Genomic DNA, 17,684 nt, shown 5'->3' on the forward strand with positions numbered 1-17,684 from the left:
TGCTTTGAGACAAGATCCATCTGACATCAGCAATGATATCCCTTGTTCCACATCCTCTTCTGAATCCAGATTGAATTTCTGGAAGTTCCCTATTGTACTGCTGCAACCATTTTTTGAATGGTCTTCAGAAAAATTTTAAGTGTGTGTAGTGTTAATGATATTGTTTGATAATTTCCACATTCTGCAGGATCACTTTTCTTTGGAATGGGCACAACTATGGATCTCTTCCCATCAGCTGGCCAGGCAGCTGTCTTCCAAATTTTTTGGCATAAACGAGTGCTTCTAGCGCTGCATCTGCTTGTTGAAACATCTCAATGAGTATTCTATCAATTCCTGGAGCCTTGTTTTTCATCAATTCCTTCAGTACAGCTTGGACTTCTTCCTTCAATACCATTGATGCTTGATCATACACTACACCTTCTGAAATATGTAAACACCAACCAATTCTTTTTGGTACAGTGACTCTGTGCATCTCTTTTATCTTCTATTGGTGTATACTGTATCATTATTTTGCCCACAGAATCCTTCAACATTGCAACTCAAGGCTGCAATTTTTTCCTCAGTTCTTTTAGCTCAAGAAATGCTGAGCATATTCTCCCCCTTTGGTTTTCTATCTCTAGGTCTTTGCACATTTCATTATAATACTTTACTTTGTCCTCTCGATCTGCCCTTTGAGATCTTCTCTTCAGCTCTTTTACATCATCATTTCTTTCATTTGTTTTAGCTACTCTCTGTTCAAGACCAAGTTTCAGAGTTTGTTCTTACCTCCATTTTGCCCCCCCCCCCTTTTTTTCTTTCTTTATGTATGATGCTCTTGATATAATCACACAACTCGTCTGGTCTTCTGTCAGTGGTGTTCAATGCATCAAATCTCTTCTTCAGATGGCTTCTAAACTCAAGTGGGATATACTCATAGTCATATTTTGGCTCTCGTGGACTTATTATAATTTTCTTCAGCTTCCACTTAAATGTGCGTATGAATAATTGATGGTCTGATCCACAGTCAGCTCCTAGCCTTGTACTAACTGATGATATTGAGCTTTTCCACTGCCATTTTCCACAGATACAGTTGATTTGATCCCTGTGTATTCCATGTGGCGAGATCCATGTATGTTGTTGTTATGTGCTGTCGAGTCAGACCCGACTCATAGTGACCCCTCCTTGGATTTCCGAGATGGTATCACTATGGAAGTAGATTGCCCAGTTGTTGTTAAGGTCCACGTATAGTCACCACTGATGTTGTTCAGAAAGATATTTGCAATGACGAAGTCTTTGGTCATGTACAATTCTATCATGCGAAGTCCGGAATCATTTCTATCACCAAGGACATATTTTCCAACTACCAATGCTTCTTGTTTGTTTCCAACTTTTGCACTCCAATCACCAGTAATAATTAGAAGTTATGGAAAACAGAGGCTCATCTTTTTTTACATTTTCACACAAGAGTAGAGTGAGTAAAAAAAAAAAAAAGAGTAGAGTGAGTAAAGAAATAGGGAAATCTCTAGTTTCTTAGATAAGTGATACCCTATCTTAAAGAATAAGACAAATTAGATTTTTCTTTCTCTATGTCAAAAAGCCAAGTTTATAGTCTTTCTTTTTGTGTGATATTTTTTTTAATAATCAGTGAAGTATAGCATATATGTATTTTTTGAAGCTTTATTGCCATTATGTTTACAGAAATAATGCATTAAGCCAGAACTGTTTTATCTCATCATTTCTGTGCATTGCATGTGTGGTGCTTTATTTATATAGACATGTATTTGTAAAAAATAGAGTAAATTAGATTTCTCCCTATTTCAGTTCTATTACAGAGCAAGACTTTTCAGGTAATATGTTAATCATTCCATGATTCTAAAACTGTTAACTATTAAGATGCAACCATAATAAATGCATATTTAGAAACATATCCAGCCCTAGGGTAGGGCAAGGAACAACTCAAGAGGTAATACCACAGGTAACTGCATAGATGAAAAAGAAAGAAAGAAAGAAAGAAATGCTAATTTCAGATGTCACCAAAACTAATTCTCTAGAATAATTGCTACTGTGAATAGAGACTGAGATTTCGTGTGTGTTCAGTATGTAATTCAAGATCAAATTACCTGTAGTGGGCCTGGAAAACAGCTAAGGGTGTGTGAAGCCCAGTTATGAGGAGTAAAACTCATGATGGTCTGAAGTATGTCTTTACACCAAGTTCCCTGAATTGAATCAGAGCCTGTGAAAAAATCTAAACAGAAACAAACAGATGTACTCTAGATACAAATAGTCAGACTGGCAATTCATAAAAGACAGTACAGCAAAAATCACAAACAATTATGTATACTCAAGAGAATCTCACTGCAGGGCATTCATGGCTTAACAGTTACATTCGGTTTGGGACATAAATCTTAGTTTATGAGTGATTTGGATTATCACATTAGTAAATATGAATTAGTGAAAAGATAAAAAGACATTTAGAACCTCTTGCTCTCTTTTGTTAGGTTACAGAGTACTAATGATACAATGATAATACAGGTAGGTCTACCACTAGACTTCATTTAATTTGCTCTGAAAATAATTTACTGGAACTTTATTAAGCCATGGGAATAGGAGTAAGAAAGTAGATGTCTTTTCTGGAATTTGAAAGTATCCTAGTAACCACACACCTGTAGATTACAAGTACAAATCTAAATGTCTAAATCACAGGGTCAGCAATCAAGGGGAAGACACTCAATGAGGGGGGCTGACACAGTGGCTGCAATGATGGGCTCAAGCACCGTAAAGGCTGTGGGGATGACACAGCACTGGGCAGTGCTACGTTCTGTTGTACAGAGTTCGCTATGAGCGGGAACCGAATCAACGGCATCTAACAGCAGCAATGTTATTTATTTAAGTAAAATTTATTTAGATGAAATAAGACAACATACACAAATGTATTTGAGATCACTAAATTGGACAATTTCTTTCAAAGAGAGTTCTCAAAGTGTGGTAGGTGGACCTCTGGGGGTCCCTAGGATCCTCTCAAGGGGTCAATGAGATCAAAGTTATTTAAATCCTGCTACTAAGACATCACTGGGCTTTTTACTGTGTGGATATGTACAGTGATGGTGCAAAAGGAATGGTGGGTTAAACTGCTGGCCCTCGGCACAAATCAAACAATGGTAACAAACAATACTAAATAGTCAGGGCATTCCTGTCCCACTCGTTCAGTGGGGGGAAAAAGTACCAGTTTCACTTACAAATGACCTTGATGAAATAGTAGAAATTATTAAATCTCAACCCTCAAGCAAATTTCTTTTTAATATTCCATGTGACAAAATTTAAAAAAGCATTTTAGCTACACACTCAAGTATAAGTGTCTTGAGATAAAACATTTGTGCTACGTTGTGAGTTGAATTAGCTACTTTTCTTTTTTTTTTTTTAAGAATTTTCAATGTTTGATTTATTTTTGTACTAGATCACCTGGACTTTCTTCTAAGATGCCTCTGCATGGACTGGAACCTCCAATCTTTCTGTTAGTAGCACAGCATGTTAACCATTTGCACTGCCCAGCGACTCCTTTTATTTACCTACTGAATTAGCTGCTTTTTTCATGGAATTCCAATTTTACTTGAAAGAACATCTGACAGAAATCTATAGGTATTTCAACTTGGGTAGTAGCAAATAGTTTTTAAAAATTAACAAAGTAAGCCTGTCACTCCAAGGAAAACAAATGATGGTATCTGCTACCAATGATAAAATCTGAGCTTTCGGAGCCCTGGTGGCACAATGGTTAATCACTTGGCTGCTAACCTAAAGGTCGGCAGTTAGAACACACCAGATGCTCTGCGGGAGAAACATGTGGCAGTCTGCTCCCATAAAGTTACAACCTTAGAAACTCTATGGGACAGTTCTATTCTGTAGAATCGCTTTGAGTTGGAATCCATTCAATGGCAATGCGTGATCAGTAAATAAATAAAAAAAAAAATCTGAGCTTTCATGTGAAAATTAGAATTTGGAAAACTGGTATTCACTACGAGCTTGATAGTTTTTTCAAGACTTAAGGGCTTTCCAAATGAAATTTGTTGTGATATTAAAAAATTCATTCCTCTGATACTGTATAATAAAATATGTGAACATCTGTAAGAACTATATAACTCAGTGAACAAGTATTTTTCTAATGATGCACGCATGATGATACAAAAATCACACAAGGATAAAACAATCCATGAAATGTATGGAATAGACTGATGGGTTTCAGTGTAACAGTACAAAATATGTACTGATAGGGTTTCAGATTCCACATTGCAACTAACCTTTAACGAACTATGACTTGTCCCATTTTGATGTAATATCAAAAGATATCCACAATTATCTGAAAAGAGTATTAAAATACTCCTTTTTCCAACCTCATAACTATGTAAAGTCATCTTTTCTTTACTTCAACTAAAACAACATACTGTAACAGATTAAATGCAGATGCAGATATGAGAATTCAGCTATCTTCTCTTAAGTCAGACACCACAGAGAGAGGCAAATACATAAAACAATACCTCTTCTCACTAATGCTTTATTTTGGAAAATATAGTTTTCTGTAAGAATATTCCTTTATGTTAACATGTAATGGTTTTATTCTTAATAATAAATATTTTTTAAAAATCTCTGTAATTTTTGATAGAGTAAACACTGATAAATATAACCAGTATAAACAGAAAACTTTTTGTGAATCTCAAATGTATTTTTTTAATAATGTTAAGCATTACATTATTAAAAAGTTTGAGAACTTCTACTTTAAAATTACAGAAGATGGCTGAAAAGTGATGCTCATACTTAGTTACTCAGAAGAACTTACATTAATGACTGAAATGGTGAAGATAATAATGACTGAAATGGTGACGATATCAAAACAACAAAGCTTTTTTTGAACAAGTGAAAAGTGTATTTTCAGTATGTTATCATTCCAGTAATCAGCAGAATCACAGCAAACTTTATTTCCTCTTTATTTGTTGTTTAGGCCACATATTCACATACCTGTTACATGAGTTGCTCTAGCTAAGGTCAGTATCAAGGCACGGTTCAGTTCTTCAGATTCTGCTGACAGCACTGTTTTGGGATCACTAAGGAAGCGTGTGAACTGTGGCTGTACTTCTGAGCTACCTAATGCTGTAATAAGCCTCAGTGCAGTGCTCTCAACACTGAAGAGCAGAAGAACAAAAGAAACATGACAAAGTTAAGCTGCATATAAAATTTCCGAAGTATAGGATTAAATCCAAACCCAGCTTAATTACAATGGAAAAACATAGCAAACCACAAACCCCATTTAGATTTTTAAAAATTTTCCTTTATGTGAGAATGAGATTTGGTAATTTGCTTTAAAAAGTTGATGTGTCAAATATTAGACTGACATCTGACATTTTTATATATTTGAAAAAGAGTTTGTAGCCTGCAGGGCTCAAAATTTTCACCAGGATATACACCATTTCCAATACTACACTTTTCTACCTGAAAGATGTACCTACTTAGAGTAAAATGAAAATGAGAGCATATTTCAATCATAATCTAAAGTATACTGAAATCTAGCAGCATTCTAAAGGGCTAAGTCAGAACACAATCACAAAGGCCTTGGAAATACTCTCAGTCCAAGATTTTAAAGTAAGTACTCAACTGCCTAAGTAAGTTTCTACTTAAAAAAACAGGACTCTCTTTCTTCTACATGGCGGGGTGGGAGAGAACTCCAGAAACAGAGGAGTCTATATGACAAGGAAATCAGTTATAAGGTAAACGATTAAATTTTAATAAATCTATTAAGGACAGACAACCTCCAGTGGGCTTACCAAAGATGGAGCTGGTTCTGGTTTGTTTGTGCAACTGCAGCCAAAGTATGAAGATGACTCAGGAGCTGAACTCTGTAATGGGGCTGGATGTGGTGCATCCGGTAGCTAAACATCTCGAGAAGCGTGTGTAAGATCCCCCAGGCATGAGACTTGAAAACAGTGGGCAAAAGCTGACCTGGAGGGACAAGATGATTTAAAAATTAAAATTATAAAAGCTGTGCATTAAAAGATATTTGAAGAAAAGCCACACTGAGTAAAATGTATATAGACATTTGACCATGGAATATATTTTCTAGAATTTCTACTTCAAGAAAAAATAAATAAATAAAAATCCTAATTACTGTACCAAGTTTGCTTTTTGTTTTTCCTGAAATTTGTCAAAATGATATTCAAGATCACCTGGAAAAATTAAACAAGAGGTGAGATTAAAAAAAATTATACTACCTTTCCTCACCCCACAGTTATCTTTTAACTTATTGCTCAAAGTCAAAGTTCTCAACTGTTTGAAGCACGAGGATCCTTTTTTAATATAAAAAAGTTGCATCACACCTGCCCTGTTCTCTCTTCCCTTTCAAGAAAGTTTTATTCAACTCTCAATTACATGGCAGAAAGAATAACTATGGTTAAAATTAAAATTACACTGTATTACTGAAAAGTTAAAGTTAACATTGATCAGAAAAACACTTGTATATACTGGTTAAAACTGTATTGAATCCAACAGATATTAGAATGTGTCTTCTGCAATGTGGAAATACTCTTTCTTTACTGCCAGTTAGACTTGGTACCCACGAGAACTCTGCCGCCCTGGAGCTAACCAGCAGCAGACACAGCAGAGGAGGCAAATGGGACTGTGGATTCTTGGATGAGGACAGGGACCATACCTATCCTGGTCACTGCATCCCCAGAACCTAACATAGTGCCCTTGTCTCACCAGTCTACTTAAACAAACAAACAAAATACACGCTCCCCTGACTGTCATAGTTCCTATTACTCTTTTCTGCTTAATTTTTCTCTGTAACATTTATCACTTTCTGATGTTATAATGTATATTATCCATTTCACTTATTTAGTTTATCACCTGTCCTCCTCATTAGCATGCAAGCTCCACAATGGCAGTGACTAGAAGAGTACCTGTGCTAGTACCTGTGGAATGAATGAACGTGTTAATGGTTATAAACACCAGAAAATCTGTCTTACTGATAAATCCTTTGATGCCCAAAGACTCTATTTCCATATAGACCAATAAACGACTGTAAGTTTCTACTAGGGCTGGAGCCAAGGCCACACTGGACTTTGCATGAGCAAGTTTTATCACTCTGGTTGCAATGCTGTGAATAAGGCTGAGGAAAAACAAAAAGGGAGAAAATAAAAACCCCTATTTTTTTTTGGCATAAATATACTCTACTTATGGTTAACTTAGTACAAATCTAAACTTAAATGGTTGAAATGAAGCTGATGTGCATAATATATCTAAGATGTATAGGAAACTTAAGTGATGCACTGTACAACCTGAGACTAATTCTGGTTTCTCTGGTACTTTCAATGTGCACATGGGAAAACATGCTCCAGAAAAACAAAATGCGAGTACAGCTCAGAGACATGCTTGGGTGATTTTAGTCTGTTTCTCTTTTTCATCTACTGTAACTAAAATTATTAAAAAAAAAAAAAAAAAAAAACACCTCTCTGAACACCTCTCTGCCACTGAGTTAATTCTCACTCACAGTGACTCCCTCTGGGTTTCTGAGGCAGTAAGTAAATCTTTACAGAAGCAGATTGCTCCTGTCTTCCTTCCACAGAGTAGCTGGTGGGTTTGAATCGCCAACCTTCTGTTTAGTCAAAAACCTTAGCCATCATACCACCAGAGCTCCTAAAACCATTTAAGATACTAAATAACTTAAGTCACAGAATTACTTAAGTCATTGCAAAGACCCAAATGTGAGGTTCCAGCAGGGCTTTCCTCAGATCTGTCACACATGCAGGTAAAGCACATAGCTAATTCTATCTGTTTTTACTATTTGGAAAAGAACGTGGCTCTTCTAGAACCGATGTCCCATCTGGAGGCCTACATTCTCTTCCCTCCTCACAATGTTTTTAACTTTGAGCCAGTACTTACAGCTGAAAGCCCTAACATAAAAAAATCTGGACTTCCAGGCCTACTTGAAAAAGGTGAGAAGGTCTAGCAATACTGCTCTGCATCCCTGTATTACAGAAGCCAGCTACCATGGCAGCATTAGTAGATAGGCCCTGGGCCCAGCTGGCCTCAGTCCTCTCCATACACATGTGCTTCCATGGGCACTTACTCCTGGGCCTCCTCAGACAGCACCAGGCCACCAGGCTTTGACCATTTACCTCATCAGCCTAGTCTCTTCAGGCACTTGAGGTTCTAGAATCACACTAAACCAAGCCCTGTCTGGCTTTCAGAAACCGTGTTTCAATCTAAAAGTACCTCCATGTGTAAAGGATATAGTATTATAGTACAAACCTATTTTTGTGAAGAAAAAAAAAAAGTATATATTTATACAAAGGAAAAGACATTCAGGCTATATACAAAAAAATCTACCATCTGTATCTCTCATGGAGAGACTGTGGCAATTATTATTTTCTTTGGGTTTATCTGTATATTCTAGAATTCCTACAATAAACAATACTCATTTTTGCAACAAAATAAATATAATGATTTAAAAAACACATCTAGCCATAAAATACACACACAAAATCATGAAATCAAGGTCTACATTATACTAATAGCAATTCCCTGACATGGACCAAACTACCAAAAAGGACATACCTCATTTTAGCGTGAACTGTCAATGAATCTAGGAGATTCATTGGTAAGGGAGTAATAGATCCTGAAGCCATACAGTTTGTTCCAGGGAGAGGGGTCCTCATAATCCCATTTCCATAAATAGTTTCTACCAGCGCTCCCATGGGCAACGTAAAACATTCTGAATTTGTAGAATAAGCATTACACAACAGGGCAATCTTATAGTCACTCATCTGTAAACTTTTATTTCTCAGACTCTGTTGTAGGAACCTAAAAATTCCAGTTCCATTAAATAGAAAAAATACAAAGAGAAAAAATTATTTCCATAAAGTTAACTTGCATTCTTTTAAGAAAGTGTAAGTTTATAGTCATACTATCTTTATTGCTATAGGCATTATAGTTTCTGTCCAAAATGCAGAGTGGAAATACATATACACGTTTTGGTAGCACTACACAAGTTAACTAATTACAAGCTAACAATCATAGATATTTGTTAAGTATGTACTACATATACAGCACTGTATTAGGCTACTATTCAGAGAATGAAAAAATAATTCAAAAATTCACGAGTGAGGTTTCCATTTATGTCTACCAACTTAAGCACAACAATATACCTTGATGACACATGTCACTATGAAAAGAATGGGTATCTCATAAAATGAAAACCAAATGAAACGTGAAGTTATCATTTTCTTTGGATTTCTCTGTATATTCTAGAATTCCTACAATAAACAATATTCATTTTTATAAAATGATAAACCAAATTATTTTAAAAATGCACCTAGCCATAAAATGTACAGTCTCCTATGAATAAGATCTGGCAGTCCTTTTTAGAAACATAGGTGGGAGTTCAGCTATTTCCACTACCTTTGAAAGAAGCACAGGTCTATCTGAGAGGGCATTTTCATTCAATAGTCACAACTTTGGAAGAGATGAAATGTAATATGCCAGTAGGAACAGCTCAATCAATTCTGCCAGCCCGTGAATTAAAACACAGCTTAGCAGTATCATGCTCACATCCCAAACACTTAAGAAATTTTCAAACATTTTTTACATACTCCTAGAAATTAATAACTTTAAAATACATGTAAAGTTCAGCCTTGAAAGTAAAAAATAATAAATACACATACAGGCACAGGGTTAATCTTCCAAACGTTTTTTGATGCAGGTGTCAGTGGGTCAGTTTTCTCTTGCCACAGTATACACATTAAATATACACCCTCATCCCCAATAGGGATGGGGGTATTCCCAAATTTCACACTAATACTGTGAGCAATATTAGCTTACATTCCACTATCTACAGAACAAGGAAATAATTGTTAAGCTACAAATAACTTACTCATGGTGAAGCTTTAGGGAATGAGGTATTGGAATCTGTAGCTTGGAGTTGTCATTTTGAGCCTTTCTATTGAGATGAATCCAAATACAAGTCATTGCAAAGGCATGAGTTGACTGGGGTTTGTTAATATCAGGAACCGGGATACACTGAAAAATAACAACTTCCATATTATAAAAAACGGAAGAATTAAATTAATCCATCTCTGATACACATCTTTTTAAAATATTCTATATTAATTTAGGAGCTCTGGTAGCCTAAGATATCTGACTGCTAACCAGAAGGCTGGCAGTTCAAACCCACCACCCACTCCTTGGAAGGAAGGTTGGGCAATCTACTTCCATAGTGATACTGCCTCGGAAACCCAAGGAGGGGTCGCTGAGTGAGGTCCAACACTATGGCACGTAACAACAACAACAACAATTAATTTAGTCCTAATGGTTTTCTGACTATTTAACAACACACATCAGAAGGTTAACACCCATAAAATATTAATATGATTTAAAGCCATATTTTTACCTGCAAAGAGAATAAAAGAAATGGTGGCATAGTGCCTAAGGCATTTGACTGCTAACCAGAAGGCTGGCAGTTCAAACCCGCCAGCCACTCCTTGGAGGGAAGGTTAGGCAATCAACTTCCATAGTGATACCACCTTGGAAAGCCAAGGAGGGGTCGCTATGAGTTGGATCTGACTCGATGGCAGTGGGTGGATGGTGGTAGTCAAACTTTTCCTGCTATCACAGAGCATTTGTTTACAAAAATAATCTTTACATGGTAAGTTTTTCCAAAATCACTAAAAATATACTTTGAAAAAGACAACAGTTATATATATAAAAAATAAAGCAATACAGATATTCAAATATTCATCATATTGAGGGATGTCATGACTTATTTTGCAGAGAAATACTAAGGTTAAGTTTCTAAGAAACTTTCACATAAATTATCCCAGATCTATGATTTATTCTTTTAAATTTCTTGTAAAAGATTAGTAATGTTTATTTTAAATTCCTTAATTCAACACCTTAAAAAAAAAGCCTTCCTACGTGAAAAACCCACTCCTCTCTTTTCTACTGATTAGTATTTAAGAATCTGAAGCACCTGGATTTGGTTTTGGGGAAAAAGAAAGTTCCTAATATACAAATTCTCCTTTAACTCCTCGGTTAAAAAAAGAAAAAGGACACAGTAATTAGCTTTCTTCATATTTATTTGCTATTTTTTTTAACAATTAAACACACTGTTGGGAAATCTTATTAAATGTGAAAAATATATTGAAAATACATGCAATTTTAAAAGCCCCAGATATGCTTTTCAAAAACATAAAAATTGAAGAAATATACGATCTAAGTAACTATCATTAAGCATACTGAATACTGATGGGCAAAATGGCACGGAATCTGGAATTTGCACCAAATTATCCATCAATTATGAAGATGAAAGAGAACAAGAATATTTCTTGGTGATGGGTACATGGGGTTTACAATTTTGATTATGGTAAAAAATGTCCATAATAAAATGTTTCTTAAAAAATAGCAATTAATCAAGATATATTTCACTCAAATATCTTATATAATGAGACACTAGGGGGACACGCTGAGAAAACAAACAAAAAATATATATGTATGAACAGAAACTATTATATGGGCATTCAATGTCATGGGTAGATTAAAACAGCGTTCATACTTTTTAAAATTGTAGATCTACTTAGAATGCAAAGAAAGAGCTTCTACATAAATGTTCGATTGTGATTTAGGATAAATTTTAGAAACAACCTAGTTCAATTTCTTCATTTTACGTAAAAGGAAACAAATGTCGAGAGAGACTGAATGTCCATCCCATGATGAAGGTTAGTCCAAAATTGGGGAAAAAACTCAGGATCCAGCCTCCAAATCTAGTGCTATTTTCACTAAATCATACTAAAACTCTTAAAAATAAATTAGACATAATTCACTCATCAGAGTGTTCAGCTATTTACTAAAACTTACTTCCTTCTCTGGGTACAGGAGGTCAAAGAGCTTCATGACAGGGAGAAAATCAGCAAGTGCATTTTTCTGAATACTTCCAGAAATGAACTGTAGGAGAACCCACATCAGATGATCTCTGCCTTTAATAAGTCCTCGCCCTGCTAACTGTAAAAGATGTTAAAATACACATCTGTATGTGGCTGGTCAAAACACATGAATATAGGAAAGTTAAAAAACAGAAAACACTTAGAAGCTGGCATCTAATTTTGGAATTTAGTGACTACCTTTCTCAATGCAAGACACACCACACCAAACAGAGCTTTTAAATTATTTTTTATATCATATGCCCATATATATTTTTTCCCTGCCCCCAAAACAACTATCCATATACAAAAATCAATGTTTTAGAACACAATTAAGCACATGTGCATGAGAATCAGGTTTAATATTGAGAATTACTAAAAAATATCCCATCAAAACACAAAATATTTTATTATATCAAAAAGTTGCACTGCTTATATTTTCGACTTCTATTCACTTTTTTGGATTCATTCCCTCTATTATCTGTCCATTACCAAGGCCTGTTAACATCTTTGGCATAAATGGTACTTGGCTTCTCTTCTCTGCCCTGGTTTAGATCTTTAGCGTCTTTGACCTGAACTTGCAATATCCTGCTTCCTAGTATCTTTGCCTCTGGTTTGACTCCATCCATCTCCACACCACCATCTTCCTACCTACGAGTGATTTTTGTCCAACTTGCATACAGTGATGTCATTTCTATCCTCACCACCTCTCAAAGAAAATCTAAACATTGGAACAAACATCTACAGCAGAAGGTTCTCTCTGTCCTTACCAGCCTGCATTCCTCAGCTCAATAAGGCTTCTCCATTTATATTTTTCAATCCCAGCTCTAAGAGACCTCTATGTCTTTCCAAATGCTCTTACTGCTAGGGAAACACATCCCTGTCTTTCCTTCTGGCCAACTTCTATTTCTCATTTAAGTATTAGCTTAAAGAGCTCTTTGACAAAATCAATCCTGATTTTTTTGTTGTTGCTGTTAGCTGCCCCCAAGTTGATTCTGACCAACGGTGACCCTATGTGTGTGGAGCACACCCACTCCACAGGGTTTTCAAAGCTGTGGCCTCTCAGAAGCAGATCATCTGTTTTCCAAGGTACCAGTGATTGCATTTGAACTTCCAACCTTTTGGCTATTAGTCAAGCAGTTAACCATTTGAGTCACTTAGGGATTTCTTTAGAAGAAACTATTCTTCATTCTTATTGTAGGGAAACATACTTCAACTATGTCAAGTGTTAAATTTTAATCAAATTGTTTACACCAGGGCTTCAAATCAGTTCAGCCAGCTTCAGTCATGGCCAGCAAAGAAACACTGGAATAGGCCTAAACTTTTAAAATGTGGGTGAACTGGAAGGCTAACCAGAATGGGAAGAATTGTGGTTGAAGCCTTGCTAGAAACATAATCTCTCTCTTAGAAAACACGGATAGTATGTACATCACACAGCAACTAAAACTCTTAACTGGCTGAGTCAAAAACAACGGTGCCCAGCTCAAAGATGGCAGTTGACCAAGCCATCTGAATTTGGGTCGCGCTCCACAGTCCTGGCAATCATCCAATATCACACGTTAAGGCTCCTGAAACGGCTCACTATCCTCTTCTGAATCTCCCATTCCAGGGCTTCAACCCATACCTTTTCCCATACTGGTTTAGCGTTCCATATCACCCAAATTTTTAAAATTTGAGTCTTTTCTGGTTTTACTTTGTTGGCCACGAAAGAACCAGTCTGAAGCCCTGGTATGTATTATGTATATGTGTGTGTGTATCTTCCCCTCTAGTGGAGCTCCTTGAAGGTATATATAGTGCCCTTTCATCTTGTATCCTCTGGTCCTTGCACTATGAGTATGCAGAATGAATGAATGAATCCTGTTTTCATACCGACAAGAGAATGAAAAGTTAAGAAACCACAAAAGCACAGGACAGACCAGAACAGAAATAGAGGCTCAGAACCTCTGGCACTACCAAAACGGTGTCACTAGGCCATGCCTTTACCAGTCTGAAACATACTAATCAACAGGGAAGTGGCTCTGACTCAAAGAAAGATTTAGCACATACCTTCTGATGAAGAGAAAGAACCATATGTGGAAAACTTGCAAACTGGAAAAGCACAAAGAAAATAAGCTGACTGGAGAGATGCTGCCATAGGAGTTGGCTGGTTCCTCCATCATCAAACTTCTCCTCAGTCTCGGATCGCTCCATGGCATAAACCACCAGATCCACCAGCTGGTCCTCCAGCACAGGGCAGCGCTGCTTGTGCTGTAGGGCAGAGATTAAATACAGTATTCCAAAAGCCTCCCGGTTAGTTTCAGAATTTACCAGTTAATGAGCATTAATTGTAACAAGAGGCTGGGAAGCATGGAATGAAGTTGAATTTAAGAAGTTAAAGTTAGGCTTAGTTTATTAAAGCTGCATCATGTTACATGAACACAGAGTATGAATTTCATTGAAAATTATTTTTTTCAGCTCTCCCACAAAACAGACTTTTCATTAACTTTTGACTTCCATTTCAGATATTATTGTTTCAATTTGAAAAAGGACACACTACATAGTACAAAATTTTGCTATTTATCCTTTCAAAAAAGTTAACATTTTGAAAACCTATCCACTGCCATCAAGCTGATTCTCACAGTGACCCTACAAGACAGAGCAGAACTGCCCCACAGGATTTCCAAGGCTATAAATCTTTATGGAAGCAGACTGCCTCATCTTTCTCCCACAGAGTAGTTGGTGGATTTGAACTGCCAATCGTTTGGTTAGCAGCTGAATGCCTTAACTGATGCACCACCACAGCTCCTAACATTTTAAAGGGCATATGAAACAGCAATAGCAATATTAATTTAAAATCTAACTCAAAACATGAAAACTTTAGATTCTCAGGCATTGACTATTGTGACGGGAGAGCAAACAAAGCAGTGAATGAATCTATTTATTTCAAAATAAACACAACAAGTTTACACTCACTTTTTATAGAGGTATTCTTAAATAGCCACCAAATTACTCAAAGTCTGTTTTTCAGTCTGTGGTACTGACTATAATACCCCCAATACTGAAATGGACTCTTCCTCTGCAAAAAATGTGATCTCAAAGTGCACTTCTATTCCTTCTTGGAATCCAAACACAATGCAGCTTTAATTTAAAATTAGACTATTTTCAAATCTAAAATAAGAAAAAGAATTGAGTTTAAACACTAAAAATGAAAATGCAACTTCCCTTTCTAGAGGCAAAAAGATTTGGGCTTTGTAATTTCAAAAAGTGCATTTTTGCCAAAAGAAATATGTTAAGCCATATTTTAAGCCATTTTCATATTTTCTTTATAAATATGCTATAGTTATGAGTCTTTCTAGTGAATATAATTTCTAATATAGATGCTTTCCCCCTAACTTTAGATGTGATTATTTAGTCTTTTGCCATGAAAAAGGGATATGATTTCTTCAAATTTAGGGAAAAAATGCAAAATGGGGACGAATTTAGAAAAAAATAAACATAATGAACAGCATCCCCTTTTGCATGCTCTTTGCCAGCTTCAAACTTGTAAAGCTCCAATATAGCTGCACTTTCTTAAAGCATGCAAGTAAAACAAACATCTAACCAAAACAGGAAGCATCAATGGTTGTTTCATATTTTTTTTCCAAAAACACAATGCCATGATCACAGTTCAACCACATTACAGGTTTACAGAGAGCAATATTAACACCACCAGTTGAGACTACAGTACTTTTCCTCCAAATGTAATTATCATTATGAAGCGGAGCAAAGTGCAACAGACAACACTACAAACTATTTCTTAAATCAGCATGCAAAACTACTGTGTACAGGGCTTGAAATTCACTAGTTCTGCCAACCACCAACAACCTAAGAAATGTGTCAGACAACACAAATTTAGAGTGAGATCATTCAAAGTATACAAGAGTCAGAAAAATTTGTGAAAAGAAGTAAAGCCAGGATTTCCAGTAGGAATTTTTCACTAGTGATGGGTATGTGCTTCTAGTTTGGAAACAAACCAATTTGCCATTCACACCTCCATCCATGATGGTCTTCTATTAATATGTTTCAGGAAAAAAGCACACACTAAATCAAATTGGATTTTAGCATCTGAGTCACTTGGACTTTCGCTTTTTAGTATTAGTTATTTTTTGAAAAATGGATTTTCACCTACGTATTTTCATGGGTATAGTGATGGTCATACAGCTAATGATTTGAAGAGGAAAGCCAAATTACCGAGATTTTTACAAAGCAAGCCCTAGGAAATTTACAGTTAAAGTTGATGGGCTTTTAATATCTGCAATGATTCAAAATGACTCCCAATTTTCTGCGAAGTATTAAGTCAGCCAGGAATCTCTGTAGTGCCTCAAGCCTTCGTGTCTCAGGGTAGCAGAACATTTATTGTGGTTAACTCTAAACTTCCCAGGTTTTTGGTTAACGCCAAGGTTCTCAGACCAACTTTAGAGACAGTTTAAATATGTTGCTTTGTTTGCCAATTATCATTAATACCCAGAGAGAAAGAAAAGACTTAAATGTAAACTGATCTGCACTGCTAACTCTTTTAGAATAAGTTCTGCTTGAGTTTTCAATTACTAAAAGACAGGGCCATTAAAATTTAGTACAAGATTATTTTACCAAGTAGAACAAACAGAAATTTGTAAAGCAGTTTAACAATCTATGAACAGATGTTAATAAACAATCACTAGGCTAAGATCATTCTGTAAGCCAGTGGATGCTATCTATACATGTGGTTATTCACATTTTGCTTTCTGGGAGATTTAGTAAATTTAAGGCTATAAAATATAGGCATATATAGTAGAATGTGTTAGTTTATATCATACACAGATAAATCTTTGTTGTTGTTGTTATGTGCCGTTGAGTTGGCCCCGACTCACAGTGACCCCTCCTTGGGTTTCCGAGGCAGTGTCACTACAGAAGTAGGACTGCCCAACCTTCCTTCCGAGGAGGTTTGAACCTCCAGCCTTCTGGTTAGCAGTCAAGTGCCTTAGGCACTGTGCTACCAGAGCTCCTAGATAAATCTTTAGTTAGGCATATATAGTAGAATTTCTTAGTTTACATCATATGTAAATGTATCTTTCCTTAAAAGTTCTTTTAACAATAAAAATATCTACATTTGATATTTTAATAATTTAATTCTACACAATGGCATAAACTGCACAGGAACCTTATCTTAAATTTTCAGCTTTGATAAAAGCTAAAAATCAGACACAAATCATTAATAGAAACATTAGCATTAACCCCACACAACCCCTGATTTCTTTCCTACCACTATTTTAAAATGGCAAATGATAATGCTTTTCACTGTTAGTAACCCATAGCCTACATTAAGTGACATCTGACACTTTTCATGTGATGGTTCTGGTACTGCTTTTGCTGTGATATTTTAGCATACTGGACTGAAACCCAAAAGAACCAAACCCGCTGCCATCAAGTCCATTCTGACTCACAGTGACCTTGCAGGACAGGGTAGCACTGCCCCACAGAGTTTTCAAAGCTGTAATCTTTATGGAAGCAGACTGCCACATCTTTTTTCCACGGAGCGGCTGGTGGCTGGAACTGATGACCTTTTAGTTAGCTGCTGAGCGCTTAACCACTGAGCCACCAGGGCTCCTTATACTGCACTTAACAAAGTAGATTGCCCAACCTTGCTTCTGAGGAGTGGCTGGTGGGTTTGAATCGTCAGCCTTCTGGTTAGTAGTCAAGTGCCATGGGCACTATGCTACCACAGCTCCTTAGTGGGCTTAAATTCATTTTCAA

The 17,684-nt window shown here is 36.2% G+C and overlaps 1 protein-coding gene across 1 annotated transcript in view; it reads right to left on the reverse strand.

The window, feature by feature from the left end:
- The window catches only part of MED23 (mediator complex subunit 23), an 84,461-nt gene that overhangs the window by 28,171 nt on the left and 38,606 nt on the right, over positions 1-17,684 (reverse strand). Inside the window, exons 12-19 of the mRNA XM_007947366.1 lie at positions 13,980-14,180; positions 11,872-12,015; positions 9,893-10,038; positions 8,578-8,823; positions 6,987-7,129; positions 5,790-5,964; positions 4,987-5,150; positions 2,100-2,224 (exon numbers count right to left, since the gene is read on the reverse strand). Coding sequence (XP_007945557.1) covers positions 2,100-2,224; positions 4,987-5,150; positions 5,790-5,964; positions 6,987-7,129; positions 8,578-8,823; positions 9,893-10,038; positions 11,872-12,015; positions 13,980-14,180 — 1,344 coding nt within the window. The remainder of the gene's footprint in view (positions 1-2,099; positions 2,225-4,986; positions 5,151-5,789; positions 5,965-6,986; positions 7,130-8,577; positions 8,824-9,892; positions 10,039-11,871; positions 12,016-13,979; positions 14,181-17,684) is intronic.

Source organism: Orycteropus afer, unplaced genomic scaffold (genome assembly GCF_000298275.1).
Source record: "Orycteropus afer afer isolate SDZICR_OR568_19922 unplaced genomic scaffold, OryAfe1.0 scaffold00182, whole genome shotgun sequence".
NCBI lineage: Eukaryota > Metazoa > Chordata > Mammalia > Tubulidentata > Orycteropodidae > Orycteropus > Orycteropus afer.